The 21,889-nt window shown below is 43.7% G+C and overlaps 1 protein-coding gene across 1 annotated transcript in view; it reads left to right on the top strand.

Annotated features, from left to right (window-relative positions):
* Positions 1 to 21,889, top strand: part of MTCL1 (microtubule crosslinking factor 1) — a 235,857-nt gene that overhangs the window by 159,038 nt on the left and 54,930 nt on the right. The window contains 3 exon segments of the mRNA XM_042782073.1: positions 6,589 to 6,648; positions 12,250 to 13,551; positions 14,670 to 14,825. Coding sequence (XP_042638007.1) covers positions 6,589 to 6,648; positions 12,250 to 13,551; positions 14,670 to 14,825 — 1,518 coding nt within the window.

The raw sequence follows: 21,889 nt of genomic DNA, 5'->3' as shown, positions 1-21,889 counted from the left end.
AGGTTGGGCAATCCTACTTCCGTAGCGATACTGCCTCGGAAACCCAAGGAGGGGTCGCTATGAGTCGGGGCCGATTCGACAGCACATAACAACAACAACAACAACAATGTAACAAAGTGGATTATAAAATACATGCTGTTTGTAACTTATATTAAGAACAATTCCTGCATGTGTAAATATTTCCCAAAAACATTTTAATACCTCCATTACTGCTATAAAAAGGAGCTCTGATGATGGTATGGTTAAAAGCATTGGGCTGCTAACAAAAAGTCAGTCGTATAAACCTGCCAGCCATCCCATGGGAAAATATGAAGCAGTCTGCTTCCCTAAAGATTTACAGCCTTGGAAACCCAATGGGACATTTCTGCTCTCTCCTGTAGGGTCATTATGAGTTAGAGCCAACTCGATGGCAGTGTGTTATTATTGCTGTTAACAGGTACTATGTTGAGCATCCTCACACATCAGTCTTTGCACCTGTCTTTGCATGCTTCCTTAGGTATGTTCCTGGAGGTGGAACTACTAGGTCACAGCATATGTATTTTAAGGCCACATTGCCTTCCTGTCAGTGTGTACCTACCCACTGCCCTATATGCTCTTGACACTAAGGTCATATAAGTGAAAAATGCCATCTCATTGTCTTAATGACTAGTAATCACATGTTTATTGGCCATTTATTTATTTTCTCCTTAAAGTGATTTTCTATTGATTTGTAAGATATTACTCTTTTGTCTGTCATGTATTAGAAAAATCTTTTCTCCAATTTTTTCATTTGTCTTTTAAAATTATAAGCAATTTCTTTTGATATACAGGAAATTAAAAAATTTTACCAATCTATCAGACTCTTTCCTAGATGTTTCTGCATTTGTTTCTGTGTTTATAAAGGCCATACCTCAAGAACAAATTCATGTTTCTTTCTAGTCCTTTATGATATTTTGCATCTAAATTCATCTTCAATTTGTTTGGATATATGGTATATGGATCACACTTTTTTTTTCCTTTGTCAGCTAATTATTCTACCAACATATACCAAAATAGCCTATTCTTTCCCTATTGGTTTAAAATGCTACCTGTATCAGTCATTAAAATTGCTTATACTCTAGAATAAATTTCTGAACCATTGAGCTGTCTCTTTTTATACTGACAACAAAATAAATTATATTTCTATATCTAATTTATAAGCCTCTTCTCATTATTCTTCCTTTACAAAGTGTTCTTGGTTGTTTTCACAAATTTATTTTTCTAGATGGGTTCAGCAAACTTTCTGTGAAGATCCATGTAGTAAATATTTTCAGCTTTGTGGTCCATATGGTTTCTGTCACAACTACTCAACTCCTCTACCCTAGTAGTACAAAGTACAAAGTAGTATGAAGCAGCCACAGATGATAGTAAATAAGACTGTGTTCTAAGAAAACATTATTTACTAACAGGCAATATGTTGATTTATCTTGAGGGCCATAGTTTGCCTACCTCTGTTCTAGATAAAGGAGCTCTGGTAACATAGTGCCTAAGGCACTTGACTGCTAACTGGAAGGCTGGAGGTTCAAACCCATCAGCCACTCCTTGGAAGGAGGGTTGGGCAATCCTACTTCTGTAGTGATACTGCCTCGGAAACCCAAGGAGGGGTCGCTATGAGTCGGGGCCAACTCAAAGGCACATCACAACAGTTCTAGATAAATATTAGAATCATTTTGTCAATTCTTTTATCCTCTTACTACACACACGCAAATTATGTGTGCCTGTGTGGTGGATTTGATTGAAATTATATTTTAATTATAAAATTATTTTGGGAAATGTGGCATCTTTACAACACAGGGTCTTCCCAACTGGCTGCATTAAGCATTCTTTTATGTCTGTCACCAAAGTTTTATGGTTTCCTTCACATTGGCCCTGAAAATTTCTTTAGTAACTTTAATCTTTGAAATGTTTTTCATTTTAGTTGTCATTTTGAATGGGATCTGTGTTGGGGGTTGCATGTTGTTGCTGTTGTTCTCAGGTGACATCAAGGTGATTCCAACTCATAGCGACCCTGTGCACAACAGAATGAAATGCTGCCTGGTCCCACACCATCCTCACAAATTGTTGCTGTACTTGAGCCCATCATTGCAGCCAATGTATCAGTCTATCTTGTTGAAGATCTTCCTCTTTTCTGCTGACCCTCTACTTTACCGAACATGATATCCTTCTGCAAGGATCAGTCCCCTTCTGACAACATGGCCAAAGTATGTGAGACAAACTCCGGCCATTTTCACTTCTAAGGAACATTCCAGCTGTACTTTTTCCAAGACAGAATTGTTTATTCTTCTGGCAGTCCATTGTATTTTCAATATTCTTCACCAAAACAACAATTGAAATGTATCAGTTCTCCAGTATTCCTTATTCATTGTCCAGCTACCACATGCATATGAGGTGACTGAAAATACCATGGCTTAGATGCACATTAGTCTTCAAAACAACATCCTTGCTTTTCAACACTTTAAAGAGGTCTTTTGCAGCAGATTTGCCAAGTGCAATACATTGTCTGATTTCTTGACTGCTGCCTCATAGACATAGATTGTGGATCCAAATAAAATGAAACCCGTGACAACTTGAATGTTTTTTCCCTTTATTGTGATGTTGTTTATTGGCCCAGTTGTGAAGATTTTTATTTTCTTTATGTTGAGTTATAATCCGTACTGAAGGCTGTATTCTTTGATCCTCATCAGTAAGTCCTTCAAGTCATCTTCATTTTTAGCAAGCGAGGTTGTGTCATCCACATATCACAGATTGTTGATGAGTCTTCCTTCCTCCAATCCTGAGGCCACATTCTTCATATAATCAAACTTCTTGGATTATTTTGCGTAGCATACAGATGAATAAGTATGCTAAAAGGATACAACCCTGATGAACACCTTTCCTGATTTTAAACCATGCATTGTCCCCTTGTCCTGTTTGAATGTCGCTTCTTGGTCTAGTACAAGTTCATCATGAGCACAATTAACTATTCTATCCATAATTTCTTGTGATCCACACAGTTGAATGCATAGTCAATAAAGCACAGGTAAACATCTTTCTGGTATTCTTTGCTTTCAGCCAAGATCCATCTGACATTAGCAGTGATATCCCTCCTTCTATAACCTCTTCTGGGAGTTCTGGTGGCATAGTGCCTAAGGCATTTGACTGCTAACCAGAAGGCTGGCAGTTCAAACCCACCAGCCACTCCTTGGAAGGAAGGTTGGGAAATCTACTTCCGTAGCAATACTGCATCAGAAACCCAGGGAGGGGTTGCTGTGCATCAGATCTGACTCGATGGCAGTGAGTTGAATTATAATCTCTTCTGAATCCAGCTTGGATTTCTGGCAGTTTCCTGTCAATGTACTGCTGCAACCATTTTTGAGTCATCTTCAGCAAAATTTTACTTGCATGTGATGTGATATTAATGTGTTATTCAATAATTTCTGTATTCTATTGGATCCCCTTTCTTTGGAATGGGCATAAATATGGACTTCTTCCAGTTGGTTGGCCAGGTAGTTGTCTTCCAAATTTCTTGGCATAAGCATGCAAGCACTTTCAACACTGCATCTGTTTTTTGAAACATCTCAGGGGATATTCCATCAATTCTGGAGCCTTGTTTTTTGCCAGTTCCTTCAGTGTAGTTTGGACTTCTTCCTTTAGTACCATCCATTCTTGATCGTATGCTCCCTTCCAAAATAGATGAGCATAAACCAGTTCTTTTTGGTACAGTGACTCTGTGTATTCCTTCCATCTTCTTTTTATGCTTTGTGCATTGTTACATGTTTTGCCAATAGAATCCTTCAGTATTGCAACTTGAGGCTTGAATTTTTCCTTCAGTTCCTTCAGCTTGAGAAATGCTGAGTGTGTTCTTACCTTTCAGTTTTCTAATTCCCACTCTTTGCACTAGGAAAGACTAAGAAGAAGGACAGGGCCATCTGCTTCTGAAAAAGTTGGCCCTTGAAAACCTTATGAATAGCAGCGAAACACTGTGTGATATATTACTGGGAGTCTCATGGCTCCTCACATATTTGATGATTTGCCAGGAAGTTCACAAAACTCAGAGGCAGTCTTATGACTACTTTACTAGAACAGCTGGTAATGGGGAGACACATCAGATGGATTCGGAGGACTCAGGCACAGGTTCCTGCCCCTCCTACCAAGCTTACACAGTGTGCTCCTTTCTCCTGCATTGAAATGTTGCAACCCACGAGTCAGAAGAGCCTTTAAGAAACTCTTATTCCCACTTTTAGCTCTGTCTCACTCCCAGATCCCTGGTTTTCTTTCAGCATTCACAGCATCTGTTTATCATTCCTCAGGAGGAAGTGATGAGGTGCAGAAGTTCTCGTTCTGGAGCTCAGCCCCAGAATTCAATCCTTCATGGTGCGGTCTCAGGAACAGTCTTCCTTGCTACTTCTTTTCTGTAACTCTTCTCTGTAGTGAATCATCACAAACATTCATCTCACTCAGTTCATTCAAAGGAAAGAAACTCCCTTACTACAACAAGAGTGATCACGGAAGACCTATTCTATGAAGGAAAATACAAGTTATTTTGAAGCCATGCTTAACTTTACCTGATAAAGGAGATAGTTTCTCTTTATAGTTTGACCCTGCTTTTACCAAAAAAAAAAAAAAAAACTGGCTTGAATTCTTAGGCCTTTGATTCTAAAAGCCATTTATGCAGCTAGAGTTTAGAGACAAGATACCATCACTCCTCTTTGATAACTAGGGAGCACCTGATCTATCATGCTGATTCTACAATCTTCATCTCTTTGCCTAGAGGTCTTGCTCTCTGTTACCTATTTTTACCCCAGGCCTCCAGGCCTGTAGTCTCCTAGGAGCCAAAGGACAGTTAGATTTTAAGTACTAAGGCAGTAGTGGTTCAGTGTAGATTTTCACTGACAGGAGACCTGGGTTTGATTCCTGGCTGATGCATCTCATGTATAGTCACCACCCATCTGTCATTGGAAGCTTGTATGTTGCTATGATGCTGAACAGGTTTCAATGGAGCTTCCAGAAGAAAGGCTTTATGATCTGCTTCTGAAAATCAGTCAGTGAAAACCCTATGGATCACAAGTGTCTATTCCCCAATTGATCACAGAGTGTGACTCAGGACCTGGCAGCATTTTGCTGTGTAGGGGATTGCCATTAGTTGAGTGCCAACTCAACAGCAGCTACAACTACAACAGTTTCTAATTGTTGCTTAATCTGAAATTCCTTCCATAAGTGAATAGGCTTGGCAATTCTGAGAGTGAAAAGCTTAAAATGTAGACAGTAATGACTGAGTTAACTTAAATTCCAACTGTGATATAAGTGATTTGCACAAGAGTCTCCTTTCCAGACTGGGTTGTTTGGAAGAGGAGCAGAGCAACCAAGCAGAGGATCAGGGCCCTGCATCCACTTCAGGATGCAATGCTGAAGGCCCAAGGTCATCGCACCAAGACTGGATGTGATGTAGGAGGGAGACGGTGGATATCAGGGATGATCCCCTCCCACCTACACATGTGCCAAAAATGAGAGTGATGTCCAACAAAGTTTTACTTTCTAGACTTTCTTCCAACTTTCTCAGGGTTAACTTAATCTTTTTAGGTATCAAATGCCTTTTCTTCCCCTAGCATGCTTTTCTCTCTTCCTGCAGTCATTTTTTTCTGTTTTCATACTTTACCTTAGCAGGAACTGTCCTGTGTCTTTGTAATTCTATTTCAGACAACACTTGGCCCTTGTATCAATATTCATGTTTTTATTTCAGGCATGTGTTCAATTTCTTGCTTAGAGCAGCTAAGGCGCCCCTGGAATGCATGTCAACTAGTTAGGACCCAGCCCGTTATAGGACATAGTCACAGCCAACTCACACAGATATGAACACCATGATGCCTCTGAACTTTACTCAGGAATTGAAATGGGCTATTTGTGGAATCAGTTAACATGCTTGGCTCTTAACTGAAAGGTTGGTGTTTTGAGTCCACACAGAGGTGCCTCAGAAGAAAGACCTGGCAGTCTACTTCCAAGACATCAGCCATTGAAAATCCTAAGGAGCACAATTCTACTCTGACACACATGGGATCACATGAGTTAGAATCTACTTGACAGCAACTGGGTTTGCTTTTATTCATAGAGAGTTTTGCAACCTAAATTAGATTTCTCTATAAACACAGGCCACCATTCTCCCTTCCTTACCACTCCTTTATCTGGCCACTTACCTATAAGCTCCAGGAAGCATCAATTAATTTTGAGATTAGCTCAAGTAAAACATAATTTAGAAGGTAAACAGCACTAGAAAAAATTGCATATTTATGTCCAAAACCTCCTTTTTCTTCTTCTTCTCCTATCTTTACTGTTGTAAGTTATCCAACCCACCCTTCTTTTTCATTAAACATGAATTATTAAATAATAATCCAAGTGGAATAATTAGTATTTAAAGCCTCTTATAATTCAAGGACCTTGCCAAGCATATTCAACTGCATTTAAATATTGACCCTAAGTTGTTTCTTGATTCCAGGGAAGGAAAGAGCCTTCATCCATTGTGTCTACCCTAACTGTGGTGACAGTCTGCCAAGTGCCTGGCTCTCAGTAACAGAATGTCACTTGGATCTATTTCAGAGTTCCCTGAAAAGAAGAGGCAGTCGGGAAATGCACAAAGAAAAGAAAACATTGAACCAGGTAAGCAGAGGTTTTATGTCTCCTAATCGGTTCTGCCATATAGAGTTGCTATGAGTTGGAATTGATTCAGTGGCACACAACAAGAAGAAAATCACCTAATCTTGAATTTTCCAAAAAAGCTTTAGTTTTACCTTTAAAACATTAAAAAAAAAAAAAAAAAAGAAAAAGAAAAGTTTCCTTTCAAACCCCTCTGTCTGGTAATGATAAGCTGATAATTTTCTTTAAGAAAGAGAGAAACAAACTGGCTTTGTTTTAAATATAAAAATGAGATGCAGTTCAAAGGTCTGCCAAGACTCATAATTGCTAAAAGGTATGTTGGCCTCCACAGCCATTCACACAGTAAAGCAATACAGCTGCTATAGTGTTGGTCATTCATAAGGCATAGTTTTGAGCGTTGCCTTCTTTTTAATGACCATGCTGAACAATATCTTAAATTGTTTTTATTGAAATTAAAATATTCCAACTGAAAGATGGTAAAATCTTAGCCCCTTCTCTGAACATGTGTTTGCTCTTCAGAACTTTTCTTACCTCTTCTGCAAAGTTGTTTTACTGGATTCCTTACTTCTTTCTTCTTCCTTTTTTTTGTAAATTGCTGCTAGTATTAGGTGTTAGAGAGAACAATGGCTTTATTGGGATATCAACTCACTGAACTTTCTAAGCAAGCAGTAATTAGAGAGATTAGAGAGATGCCTTAAGTCCCGTGAGCTAAGCTCTAAGCCTCAGTGCCGTGCCTGCCCCCTTGTGAACTCTAAACTTAATGATATCCTTTGTTGTTGTTGTTGTTGTTGTTATGTGCCATCGTCCCCCCGACTCATAGCGATCCCTCCTTGGGTTTCCGAGGCAGTATCACTACGGAAGTAGGATTGCCCAACCTTCCTTCCGAGGAGTGGCTGCCTTCCGAGGAGTGGCTGGTGGGTTTGAACCACCAGCTGTCTGGTTAGCAGGCAAGTATCTTAGCCTTTAGTTTCTCCAAATTCACTGATCCCCAGAGTGCCATTCAAGGAGAGCCCAAACTGGTATGAGCAGCAGGGATGCCACAGATTAACATTTTTCTTACACCCTTTCTACTCCCCAAATCTCACTGTGGAATCCACTAATACCAGGGAAAATAAAATCTGTTGGCCCACTGCAGGGTGCTGAAACCTTCCTAGGCTAACAGCATACTTTAAACTTACTCTTTACCAGTGAAGACCTTTTCTTCAAAGAGTTATGACTGCCCCATTGGGAAATGCACAGCCAGGAGTTTCATTCATCTGTTAGTGGGTAAAACAGGCTAAGACCAGGAGCCTTAGGCTCTGGACATGTGCTCTGGAGGGGGAGGATACTCCACTCTGTCTGTGGCATTATTGAGAGGAGGAGTTTCTGTTCAGCAGAATGGTGGAGTGGAGCGCCTTGGGACCTGCAGGTCTGCAACCAAAACTCAAAGGAAACTGGTGTCCCAGCGCAAGGTAGGAACAAGAGCAGTCCACCTGCTTGGGGTGCTGGTTAGACAGCAGACTCAGACTTGCAAGCCAAAGAATATATACCAACACTGATATATTTCTGTTGCTTGACAAGGCCTTTTCCAGCTGCTGGTGGTGGTAATGGTGATCTTGTGTGTGTCCTCCCCTTCATACCATGCTTGCATTCTCTGCCTGCAGAAGGGGAAGTTTCATGTGGAAAGTTTGACTCAACCTTCTGCTCTCATTCTGCATTCTTGGGAGCTGTCTGTTAATCTCTTGAAACCAGAGCTTGATATCCTTATACTTAGGATATAGCGTGATGCTTAGAGACCTAGACCCCTCTCCTAGAGTCTTGGCAGAATTGTGGAAAGTCTATGATTATAAGATAAGATGAGTATCCAGCCATCTACTGTTTGAGTGAGGCTGTGATTCTCCCATCATGGTATGAGTGGCTTCCCACTTTCAGAGGAGGCTGAACATAGATTCCCTCCATCCACCTTCTTCCCACAGAAGTGCCCTGTCCTTTGCTCTCAGCGCTTTCCACCAGATGGACCAAATCTGACCCTTTGTTAAGGAGACACACATTTCCTTCAAAGATTGCCTTTCTTTCAGAAACTGCTTTAGTCTTGGTGGCAAAACTACTTGTGCATGGGTGCTGATTAGAAATAACAGCATGCTTCAATCCTATGTTAGAATTCCTGGTGTTTGTGTACTCTTTCTTTAAGGAGCAAGAAGCATTTTTGGACAAGTTATCAGTCCTCTGGTAACCCATAAATCAGATACTCTGTAGGGTCTTGCTTCTGTAACTGCTCCTTTTGGCAACCCTGACAAAGAAATGGGTTAAGTTTAATAGTGAGATATGTTGCTATGGTTTATAGAGTTGTGGAGAGTGGGGAAGATGGGTGTATGTGCAAGATTCAAGGTTTCCAGAAATCAAGGTGATTTGGATCTCTTTGGAGTTGTCTATCTGTTTTAGGAGGTGCAGAGGAACACATATAACATCCACAATAGCAGAGCCCTCAGGAAAGCTCAGTTTTCATGTGTCTTTCAGAGATAATACCTGCTGCCCAAATTCTCAGTTCCATTTGTAGGGGAAAACTATCAGGAAAGATCTCCTGAGACTCCTTGCTCAAGACTTGATGCAATAGCAGGACTCTTGGTTTGAGTAGAAAGCTTCCTGAAATGTGTAGGATACTCTGCCCCATGCCCTGATTTCCCTCACCCTGGCCTTCACCTGGTCACCAGCCTCTCCATTTGCAAATACCGTTGCAAACAGGGCCAGGGCACTGGTCATAATGCATACCACTGCCATGCTTTGTCTGTCCTGTCTCTGGAGTCTCAGGCTTGAGATGGCAGAGGGTGGAGTAGAGTTTCCCTGCAGCTGAAGAACATTCTGTTCATTGGTCCTGCTGCCATTCTCAGCAAAAATTGAATTTCCCAGCTTCAAAGTGAGGATAGGCTCACTTAGGAGATTTTGGACAATGGACAGACAATGGCTATCAAGTTAGTGATGGGGCTGGAATGTCTCTGCCTTCCTGCCTCAAACGTTTAACTCCCAAATGAATTCATTTATAAAATGCTAAAAAACTGTCTTCACTAATAGTATTTTAGCTTAATTTAAACTCCAAATTTCATGTGAACAACACATGTGGTTTTTAGATTTCTTGCAAATCTTCTATTTAACAAAAAATAAAATGTGTTTTTGACTGTTCTGCTTTTTAAAGTTCTAGGAAGCTGGGGTTGTTTAAAAGTAACATGCCAACTTCTTTATAAGTAGATACACAGTAAATAGCTAACTGAATGAATGAATGAGTGAATCAACATATATGCCAGCATGCTTTTCCTTAAGTGTTAGAATGAAATGCGATGTATATCTTTGTTGTTGTTGTTATTGTTATGTGCTGTTGGGTCGGACCCGACTCATAGTGACCCCTCCTTGGGTTTCCGAGGCAGTATTGCTACGGAAGTAGATTGCCCCATCTTCCTTCCGAGGAGTGGCTGGTGGGTTTGAATCGACAGCCTTCTGGTTAGCAGTCAAGTGCCTTAGGCACTGCGCTACCCATATATTCTGTGTAGGCTTTTTTAAAGCAGATCCTGACCATCATAATGATGATGATAGCATATTTAGTTCTAGACAGTTTTGAGTGAAACAGACAGTCTTCCTTCTCCTTAGTCACAGTCACTGTTTTCATGTTCTCCTAACCAAAGCCAAACAAATCCTTAATGTGAAAACATCTTAGAACATGAAGACGCTTGCTTGCCTACCAATGACACTTATATATTATTTTCCTAAGGCTTCCGTAGTGATACTGCCTCGGAAACCCAAGGAGGGGTCGCTATGAGTCGGGGCCGACTCGACGGCAAATAACAACAACAACAACAAGGCACAGAGAGAAAAAAAAGCAGAATTACTGCTCCTTTACCCAATATTGAGTATGTTTCAGACCAAGAAGAAAGTTCATTCCAGGGTGCTAGAGTATGGTGATTGACATGCCACTTTGCTCTACCAATTTCATTTGACCTTCACAGCAACCTTGGTGTCAGGGCATGCCTGCTCCAGGGATTGGCTTCATGGTTAGTCTGAGATTGTTCCTTGAGTCTTCTTTGTCACATTGTGTTTTTCCTTCTGTAGGTTTTGGTGAGGAAGGAGACATCAAGGCAGGGTGAAAAGTGGAAAGTTGGGAGGCCCCAAGGGAGGACTTTATCTTCCTGCCAAATGGCAGAAGATGGGCATAGTGTGAAAGTTGTATCGACTCTCTGAGACCACTAGAGCACAAATGAACATCGAAAGAATGCATTTTCTCCTGGGAGGGTAGGCTTGCTCCAGAGACTGGTTAACAGCTTGCAGAGCCTAGTTTGACACCTCTCCTCTCCTGGGACTGGTGAGGATTGAGTGGCACAGAGTATATTTTTGATGTGTTTCTCTGCCTGGTGAGGGGAGACTTTATAAAGTCTTTACTCCCATGACAGCCTTTTGAAACTGCTGCTAGTCTGTCAAGCAGGAATGATTCATGACACTGGCCATTTTCCCTACTCATTGAATGTGAGTAGTAAAATATTGGTGTAAGACCAAAACAGAATTCATGCAACTCAGATTATTGAGACCTGCTCTGACAAGGTAAAGTCAACTTGCCAGTCTGCTTTAAAAAACAACAACAATGTGTCTTGGCCCATAGCCAAGAGATGTGGGCTTTTACTAGCAAAAGTTCTATGCTTCAGTGACCTCCAGAATCTTCTGTATTTCAATGAGAACCGTATCTTAGAAGATCAGACACTGAACTCCTGGCCTTGAGAGTCTAAGTTTAATTTCCTGCTGTGTTACAGTGACTAATGGGAAAGGACCGTAACCACAGTCTTGGAAGTCAAACTTGCATGGTAAAAGGTTGTGAGTGCCCGGCATCTACATTCAGGGCCCTGTGTTCTGTACCATAAGATGCTAATGGTACCTCACCTCCCAAGCACACACGTGGATCTCATCTCATTTTTTGTCTTCATGTCATCCTTGTCATAAGTTGGGCATGGAGAGACTAGAAGGGGGAGAGGTGAATTGACTTAATGCAGCTACCTCAGCAGGTCTGTGGAAAGGTGGGCTCCAATTCCGGGTCACCTGACACTGCCATCCTGGACTACCTTGTGGGTTGTGGGGAGTTTGAGTGAGGACTGTACCCTATGGAGGGAATAAGTGGCCACAGGATAGAAACAATGATGACTTTCCTGTTGGTCTGCATCCAGCTTTGGCAAGGCATTCTGGTATCTCTTTTACTGATGCTGACAGTTCACCAGGTTGGACCCACAAAGTGATTAGAATCCTCACATTATGGATGGGTGTTGGATCCCATTTAATTTTCTCCTTCTTCACTTACAACTTGTGTAATGGTTTTCATGTGCTTTTTTCCCCCCCAAATTAATATTTTGTTTCTTTTGTTTTTTTGACAAAGCACAGAGCAATAGGTATTGAGTATATCCCTTCCATAAGGCCCCTGGCTTCCTGTGCTTTGTCCTAGCTCCTTTTTACATGTAACTCAACAGCACTGACAGAAAGAGTGGTGGTTTGTGTTTGTGTATGTGGATGTTGGGGAGAGGTGTGAAGGAAATCAACAGAAACACTGACATGTGGTATTTTCAAATAATCTTCTCTTGGGCTGTGCTTTCCTGGCAGGACGACAGTGCTGATCTGAAGTGCCAGCTTCAATTTGCCAAAGAGGAAGCCTCCCTGATGCGCAAAAAGATGGCCAAGCTAGGGAGGGAGAAGGATGAGCTGGAGCAGGAGCTCCAGAAGTACAAGTCCCTCTATGGCGATGTGGACAGCCCTCTCCCAACTGGAGAGGCAGGCAGGCCACCAAGCACCAGAGAGGCTGAGCTAAAACTGCGGCTCAAATTAGTGGAGGAGGAAGCCAACATCTTAGGCCGCAAGATTGTTGAGCTGGAGGTGGAGAACCGAGGCCTCAAAGCAGAGATGGAGGACATGAGGGGCCAGTACGAGTGTGAATGTGCAAGCAGGGACCACCCCCCAAGCATTCCTACCTCACCTTTCGCTGATGCCACTGAGTCCTCTTCAGAGCTCCGCCGGCACCTCCAGTTTGTGGAGGAGGAAGCAGAGCTGCTCAGGAGGTCCATCTCTGAGGTGGAGGACCACAACCGACAGCTGACCCACGAGCTAAGCAAGTTCAAGTTTGAGCCACGGCCAGAGCCTGGATGGCTGGATGAGAGCCCAGGCCGGGATGGGGGCACAGGTCTCCCCCTGCAGGAGGAGCTCAAGTCAGCGAGACTACAGATCAACGAGCTGAGTGGGAAGGTGCTGAAGCTGCAGTACGAGAACCGCGTGCTGCTCTCCAGTGTGCAGCGCTATGACCTGGCTGCACACCTGGGCCTACATGCCCCGAGCCCCCGTGACAGTGATGCTGAGAGTGACATGGGCAAGAAGGAGAGTGACGGGGAGGAAAGCCGGCTGCCCCAGCCCAAGAGGGAAGGCCCCATTGGTGGTGAGAGTGACTCGGAGGAGACCTTTGAGAAGACATCAGGCTTTGGTAGTGGGAAGCCCTCTGAGACTAGTGAGCTGTGTCCACCCACACTCATGCAGGCCCAAGAGGACCCTGAGTGCCTGGTGAACATAAAACAGGAGGCAGAGCGGCTCGGGCGTTTGGTGGAATGCCTCATTACCGACACCGACAGCCTGATCTACGATGCCAAACTGCATGCTGCTGAGCCTGGTGTCCAGGGTGGTTGGGAGGAACCTGAGCTGCTGGGCACCATCAACTCCAAGATGAAGGCTTTTAGGAAGGAGCTTCAGGCCTTCCTGGAGCAGGTGAACCGGATTGGGGATGGCCTGAGGGAACACCTGGAAGACTTGGCCCCCTTGCCCCACCTCACTGAATCTTCCAGCTTCCTCTCCACTGTGACCTCCATGTCCCGGGACTCCCCCATTGGGAACCTGGGGAAGGAGCTGGTCGCAGACTTGCAGGTAAGGGGGCTCCTCGGCTTGCCTCCCCGTTCTGCCCTGCTCTTCCTCCTGCTCGCTGGCATTGCTGCTCTAGAGCTCACTCTGCTCACGGCTGCTTGGTTATGATTTCAGCCTGCCTTGTACTAAAGCCCAAAGTGTCAGCCAGAGCATTTCTATTGGTTGGGTTTCTTTTTCTTTTTCTTTTTCTTTTTTTTTTCTTTCCAGTTTTCTTGTTTCTTTGCCCTTTTTCTGTCTTACTTTCAATTGCGCCACAGCCCTTGGTCTAGAGGTCTTTCCTCATGACACAAGGCTAATCCCAATGGAAGGAATAGGGATCGACGCAGTCTATGTTGCTCCTTTTTTGATGTCTCAAACAACCAGCTACCTGGTGAAGAAGCAATGAGGAATTTAAAACAAAGTACAAGCTTATTTTACAGTCAGGATAATTAGCAGACTTGCCAGTGAGCATTGGAACCCCTACTTGGGTTTATTACCAAAAGGGACAAAGCACAGCTCTGAAAAGTCCTGGGCAGACCAGGCCCATCCACTCCCACTGGAAGATAAGCCAAATGGGGGAGAGGCACAAGTCCTGAGAGAAGGAGGGTTTTGATGGAAGAGCTTTCTGACGGCCTGCTCCGGCTCCTGCCCTCTGAGCAGTAAGGGAAAAGTGGAGAGGCCACAAGGACTGCCTTCTGCACATCACCCTCGGGTGCATGACCCAGAAGCCACCTGGATTTTGGCTTTTGCTGTTCGGCCTACAGGAAGGAAGGAGAACCTTGTTTCCGTATCCTTCATGGGTAGTATGCTTGCGATTAATTTTCTGACTCATGCACCCCCATTGCATGCGCCTCATAACCGGTGTTTTGCATTCTTTTTCCCTCTTTCTCTTTTTGCTTTTCAGATGTTTCAGCCCTTCATTTTGCTCATCCTCATTTTGATTCTGTTCTCTTCACTCTCTCATGCCACTGTATTTAAGTTGGTTTTTCTGTTCATGCTTTTCTTTGTCTGGTAGTTTTTTCAGTCGTCTACCTTACCCATTTTCATTTTCTTTATCCTCCCCACTTCCCACCCTCTGGCCCTTTGTTTTTGTTTAAAATAAAACAAACAAACAAACAAAATCCCTCCCATGCACCTAACAGTCCAAACTGAGAGATCAGATGGAGTGGCAGCTCAGCCAGGACCACAGGGAGGAGCAAGGGGAGCTGTGCCTTCGAGCCGGTCCAGAGCTGCACCGCAGAGCCGACGGGGATGCCAGCCACTATAGGCCTGCAGACAAAAGCTGCCTCAACTTGGAGGTGAGCGCCAACGAGCTCCATTGACCAGACCTTCACCTCTGACCCCCAGCCCTTCTTTAGCTGTCTTGTGAAGGTTCTGCTCCAGAAATAAGGCCATGTTCTTCTAGCGACATTAGTGAATATAATGGGAGTTCTTGGACCTGGGTGGCATTGCCCTGGACTCCAGATCCATCACATGCAACTGAAACTAGAGGGTCTAAATACAAATGTGTATAGGCTTCTAAAACCCACTCTCAGACAGAATTGATGGCTCACTGCAGCCCTCCTTCCATAACCTATGTCTGCAGGACCATGTCCCTGAAAATGTAATTAGGAATAGAAAGCTAATGGGTAAGCATTGTGACTTCTTGTCAAATTATAGGGAATGTGGGGATGTAAGCAGGCAGTTTTTCTAGGGTTTTCCTTTTCACTTTTCCCCCTGTGTCTTAAGTGTTGGCAGTATTTTCAGGCAGTGGGCAGAGTTGGGGCAGTCTGACCCTGACTCATGATATCTTCTTCAGTCTCTGTCGCCATAGTAACCCTCTGTAAATAATGCTCCTAGCCATTACAGACACTGCCATTGTTATGAAACAGTTGTCAACAGTCATATGAATGAAAACTTTTAGATGCAAGTAATTCCACCCAGGACTCAAAGACAGATGCTCCCTGAAGGGAAGCTCCCTGCCCACTGATGTTGCTAGTCAAGACAGATTACTGGCAGTTTTAGAGCAACATATTCTAATTTAGAAAAGGATGATAACTCCTCTAAGATATTGGCAAAGATTCCTAACTTACTGAGCCCAGTGAGGCTGCTAGGACTTGGTTCTGAGGCATGATAGTGGCTCTAGAAGGGCAGGGTTGAGGAAGATGTGAGAATCTGACAACTGAGAACATAATAGAACCCACACAACAGAAAGGCCAAGCCCTGGAGTGGGGAAGCACTTGTGCCTTTTGCTTAATTTGCTGCTGACTACCTGGTTAGAGGGTAATTCCATTGTTAAACCTGTGGCAATTGGGCTGCAGCCTTGCCCAGACAATAGGGTCAGTATCTCTAGTTTGAGGCTCTTCTTCTTTGTCCTGTGAGAGCGTATGTCACATCTCTACCCTTATGATTGAGCATGAAATCACATTAAAACCTCCCCCTAAGAAAGCTTAAGTGGAAACAAGAGAAGTTTCTAGAAATAGTCCTGGCAGTCCCACCCACCATCCTACTTTACGTGGATAGGCAGAGGGTTGGCATGCCCAAGAAGGTGGCCTCCAGGTCCACACTCCAGAGAGAAGTAAATGAAACACCAGAACTGTGGCCAGGACACATTCTGTACATGGAAGGACCAGACCCACAGTGGTGCCGTGTTTTCAGATAATTGCAGAGTCCCAGCACTGGAAGAGCTGCCTTGGGCAGTCTCGAGCCTTCCACTTAGACTGGAACCTTAAAAGAGACAGCCCCTTGGAAGCTTGTGGTCTCCAGAAGGAGAGTTTGTAATTATTTTTTAAAGTCTCCTGAAAAATATCAGTGGACGTGGAATTGAATATGTATTTCAGTGTACCAGTCTCACTGTTTTTGCTCCAAAGGTGCATGTAAGATGTTCTTAGGTTTTATATGGAAAGGAAAACTTGCAGAACTCCCATTCTCCCCATGGGTTTAATGAGTGGATGTGTCTCATCACTCCATGGAACCTTCACAGTAAGCACCTTTAATTAGCCCAAGTTCCACTGAGAATGTTGGTTGCTTGGGCCATGGCAGATTTCACAGATTCACAATTATATGCATTTCAAGTGGCTTGAAAGATCCATCTCCTGGATGGAAGCCTTGAGAAAACATGTTTACTAGCCTCAGTTAGCATTGTGACACTGTGTTAGTTCTAATGAGGATACTATGCTGGAATGGAATCAGCACTGGTGTGGGAATAACCATATGAGCCCTGTCTTTTAGGTAAGTCATGAGGCCTCTCTTTTCTCATCTGTAAAACAAGAGTAAAAATACTACCTGCCCGCCTCATAAACACCCACTCCTCACTTATTGACATGGTTAGGTCCAAAGACTAGGTCATTATGTGAAGTTGGAGTTAAGTGAAAATTGTATAACTGCCTTACCTGCTGCTACCTTCTGCAGCCTCCCTGCAGTCGTAGCTTCAGTGATGCCCAGGCAGAAGTGACAGAAGAGGATCCTGCAGGCCCGAGCCTGCCGTTGGGCTGTGGCTTCCAACTCTCCTTGGTTCCCAGAGCTCTTCTTCTCCCCCAACCCCTGCACCCTGTGTTCTCCTCCACCCTAGAGTTACCACCTCCTCCTGCACCTATGCCTCTGGGTCCTTGGTACTTTGGGGGGCCCTCTCCTTCCTGGGACCCCTTCTCCTCCAGATAGTTTCCTGGACAGCCAGAACCACCTGTCCCCCTGCACCTTGGGCAGCCAGTTCACTTCCTGCACCCCTGGGTGCCCCCCTCCTTGGGCCCCTTGGGCCAATGGGCTGGCCCCAGTCTACCAGCATGGGCTGCTCCCAGGACTATTGCCTCCTGGCTGAGGTGCCCACTGCTCTCCCAATACTGCTCTCCCTGTTCCCTGGAGCTTTTGAGCTCTTCCCTGAGCTTGCACAACCCATACCCAAACTTAGCTCCCCTCACCCTACTCTAACTCCAACACAGACCTCCCACCTGCTCCTGGGGCTGCTTGCAGCCCCCAGCCCCTCCTCCCCCACTATAGGTCAGCCCATGGAGCCCATCCATGGCCACAGTTGCCTCCAGCCCACTCTGTCTGATGGCCCGCACACTACTTCCAGGCTGGGCACCTGGCCACAGCTGCCCTGCTTCCCCACCCCCAGGTCCACCTCCCTCCTCCTGCATGGCCAAGCATATCCCACCCTGCTCCTCCAGTCTATCAGCTTCATCCCACTGCTGCTCCAGCAGTGCTAGGCTGAGCCTACTGCACTTCTCTGTGCACTGCCCCAGGCACACTCACTTGCCTCCCTGAGGCTACACAGACCCACCCCTCCAAATGGTGCTGCCCTCTGCTTCAGCTCACACCACCACTCCCAGCCAGGCTTCTTCCACCTGATCCCCCAGGGGAAGGGGCCTTGACCCCCTCCAGTGCCTTTAGTCCCCTCTCACCCTTGCCTTTAGGCTATAACCTTCAGGTAGTAGATTTTTTTACTACTGTTGTAAATGCGAAATGTTGGATAATGGGATAGTCAGTAAGTGAAGAGTAAGTGTAGTTAAGTGTGGATGATTCTTAGAGCAAATGAGTTGTTGAATTCAAAAGTCCTTTTTAAAGTGCTAAATGCTGTATAAATATTAAGTATGATTAATACTAGAGAGCAGACAAAATTTCCTGCCAGGGGAGAAGTGGTGTTACAAGGCTCCCTAAGTCATAAGACCAATTTGGTCTTGCCCCTCCCCCCCGTGGCCCTTTCTCATTTTCCACTGAGTGTTTCCTGACACTGTACCAGAACCACAGCTCTGACTGAACTTCTCTTTGCTACGCTGTTTTCCAAGAACTACAGCTTCCTTTCCATGTGCTTCATTGTTGAAGGCATGTCACATGTAAGTTTTTTATTCGAACTCTGGTAAGTGTCAGAGAGCTCTCCTCCCTATAGATTCTTCCCAGATCCTGGTTATTTAACCTGTGGCAAGGATAAGTATTCCTATTGTTTGCCACAGATAAAAATATGTTGCATAGCTTCAGAAGCCAGCAGTGATTTTAGGAGAGAACAGTATTAATTGACTCAGACTGAAGATTGTGGGAAGATAAACCTCTGTAAGAGGTAGATTGGTGGTTTGGTGGTACAATTCTGGCCTTCCACACACAAGTCCTTGGTTTGGTTCCTGGCCAGTGCACCTCTTGTAGCCACCACCCATCTGTCAGTGCAGGCTTGCATGTTGCTGGACAGATTTCAGTGGAGTTTCCAGACTAAGATGGACTAGGAAGAACAACCTAGTGATCTGCTTCCTAAAAACAGCCAGCGAAAACTCTAAGGATCATAAGGATCCAATCCACAACTGATCAAGGTGATGGCAGCATAGGACTGGGCAGTATTTTGTTCTCTTGTGTGTGGGGTTGCCATGAGTCAGGGGTTGGCTCCACAGCAACTAACATTAACAGCAAGAGGTGGGTTAGCAGAGTTCATTGATGCCATATGGCAACATAAGGACTTTGAACAGTATAGCTAAGACAGGAATATTACATCTTCATACTAATTTCCATGTTCTGCAAAGATGAAGCCTGAGAAGTGGAGTGGCTTGCCAGTAAGCTCCACAGCTGGCTGGTGGTAGAGTGGGGTTTAGAACAGTCTTCTGGGGCTTAACTCAGCTCTCTCCCCCCTGTATGGCAGAAATTTGCTCTGTAGTGGCAGTTGATGGTCAGCACCAGTCTCCACTTTACCCCCACACACCAATAAGGTCTCCATTGTCCATGGGAATGAAATGAATGGCTGGCTATCTTCTCATAGGTTGTTTCTTCTTTTAAACATCTGTTTAGTTTCCTTTAATTTGTAGATTTTAATGAGAAAGTAAAAAAAAAAAAAAAAAAAATTCTTACAAAAAACCATCACAGTAAAGGATACAAAAATCCTCACAAGTAGACCAATAAACAACATTATGATAAACAGAGAAAAGATCGAAGTTGTCAAAGATTTCATTTTTACTTGCATCCACAATCAATATTCATGGAAGCAGGAGTAAAGAATTCAGCCTACATACTGCATTAGGCAAATCTGCTGCAAAAGACTTCTTTAAAGTGGTAAAGAGCAAAGATGAAAGACTAAAGTGTGCTTGACCCAAACCATGGTATTTTCAGTAGCCTTATATGCATGTGAAATCTGGTCAACGAATAAGGAATACCAGAGAAGAATTGATGCCTTTGAATTATGGTGTTGGCAAAGAATACTGAATATACCATGGACTGCCAGAAGAATGAACAAATCTATCTTGGAAGAACAGCTGGAATGCTCCTTAGGAGCAAGGATAGCAAGACTTCACCTCTCATCTTTGGACATGTTATCAGAAAGGACCAGTCCTTGGAGGACAGCATGTTTGGTAAAGTAGAGGGTCAGTGAAAAAGAGGAAGACCCTCAAAGAGATGGATTGGCAGAGTGACTGCAACATTGGGCTCAAACATAGCAATGATTGTGAGGATGGTGCAGGACTGGTCATTGTTTCGTTCTATTGTCCACAAGGTCACTGTGAGTTGAAACCAACTCAATTGCATCTAAGAACAACAACATAGTAAAAGGCACAGTCTAGGAAGCCTCATTTCCTAGAGAAGGAAACAGCATTAATTAGGAGTTCAACATCCTTTGTTTTGACATTTTTATTCATTAAGGCATTCTACACAGAAGAGAAAATTCAATTATGTATTCAAACACACGTTACATTTTTAAATTTTTTTTAAAGATAAGGCATATTCTAAGGCCACTTGGATATAGTCATAGTTTTTCTATTTATCACACCAGTCATCTTTGAGTTTAGCCCACTCCTGGCAAACCCGTGTGTGTCAGTGTAGAACTGTGCCCTATAGGGTTTTCAAATGGAGAGACCAAGTGTGAGCACCTTGTAGCCTCAGGAAGCTGCTAGGTCAGTGTAGATGTCTGTTTCAGTCCTGGTACGGTGTCACTCTGACAGCCTTATTAGTTTGGTCTTTGAATATTACATTGTGTTAAAGAATTGTTTAAGTCCCATTCTAGGGAGAACTCTTAACATTCTTTTAAGTAAAATATCTCCAAATCCATTGCATGCAATTGCTTTCCTCTGATGCTGTAGTGGAAATAGTGTGCAACAGATCCATAAATTAATGAGGCACAGAACCAGAGAAACTGCCCTGTGTGGAGACTCACTGAGTGTGGAAGAACTCTTTTCCAAGAGAAGGGATGCAGACATGGATGCTGAGAATGAAGCCAAGTGTACTGCTGGCCTTTCTTTGTACTCCCACTTACGTTGCCCTTTAAACAACCTAATTTTGTCCTCAAACCAACTATTACTGTATAGGTGTGAATTTCCTTTATCTCTTTGTTCCAAGTTCGTCGTCAGGTGGGTGTATAGGGCACCTAGGATTAACAAAATAGAGTAAGAAACAGCTTTCTGATTTTAAACTGCAGTTTTAAAAAAGGATCAATTTCTCAAGTTCCACTTGTGAATTGCCTTCTATATTTTTGCTTTATGGATCTTTAGACTTCATATTTTGGGAAGAGAGAAAGAAGGTAAGTTCTTATTTTGGAAAATTTGGGTATTTGGCCACTTTTTTAAACTCGTACCACTAGTAACAGTGTCAGCAGCAGTAACAAGAAGAAAAGGAAAAAGAAAGACTATATTCTCATATTTTGACATCTATCGTAAATGACACAAAGCCATGCCATGTAGGAGGCCTGTGGCTCACTTGTACCCCATACTCAGAAGGGGATTGGTCCAGCCAAGCTCAGTATTCTTAAAAGCATGCACAGCTAGAGAAAGCAGAAGAACCCAATAGCTACTAACCCACTAATGCAGCTACACAAAAATCATGCATTCCAAATAAAACCAGACTTCAGAAAGTCAAGTATTCCTGTTGCCCATTCATCTCAGGAGATACAAGCAAGATCCTCATGTCCTGGACTGGATTTGTCTCTGACTTTGCTCCCATGGTTCCCATCAAATGCTGAGAGATTCACATCTGTTAAGAGAGAGCAATGTGTAGAGTATGTGGTTTGGAATGTGTGGGTGCCTTAAAAATAGTCCCAAATGAGAAGTAGCCAGGCAGTACCCTGGTTGGATTTCAACTATAAATGAAACACAGCCTGCACCCAGAGGATTGAGTTTCTGGGTCGGAAATCTCAGAGCTCTTCTCCCTGGATCCTTCTTTTATCCTTCAATCCAAGAAGCACACCAAGCATTTGCGATTCTTATGGCTCAGCTGAATACCAACCTCAAGAAAACTACATGAGGCTTTATGCCAAGTATTTGTACACATGCACTGACCTCATCAACTGCTCTGGAAAGAAATGATAGCAGAACTGGCCAAAATGGAACTCGTGAGAAAATGAAGTCATGCCAGTGTAGGCAGAATAGAGTCCTAATATATAAGCAGCAGTGATGAGCATCAATAATGGCAATAAAGTAAACCT

This window comes from Orycteropus afer, unplaced genomic scaffold, assembly GCF_000298275.1.
Source record: "Orycteropus afer afer isolate SDZICR_OR568_19922 unplaced genomic scaffold, OryAfe1.0 scaffold00234, whole genome shotgun sequence".
Taxonomy (NCBI): domain Eukaryota; kingdom Metazoa; phylum Chordata; class Mammalia; order Tubulidentata; family Orycteropodidae; genus Orycteropus; species Orycteropus afer.
Note: the sequence above shows the minus strand (reverse complement) of the source record. Positions and strands in the feature narration are given on the sequence as shown.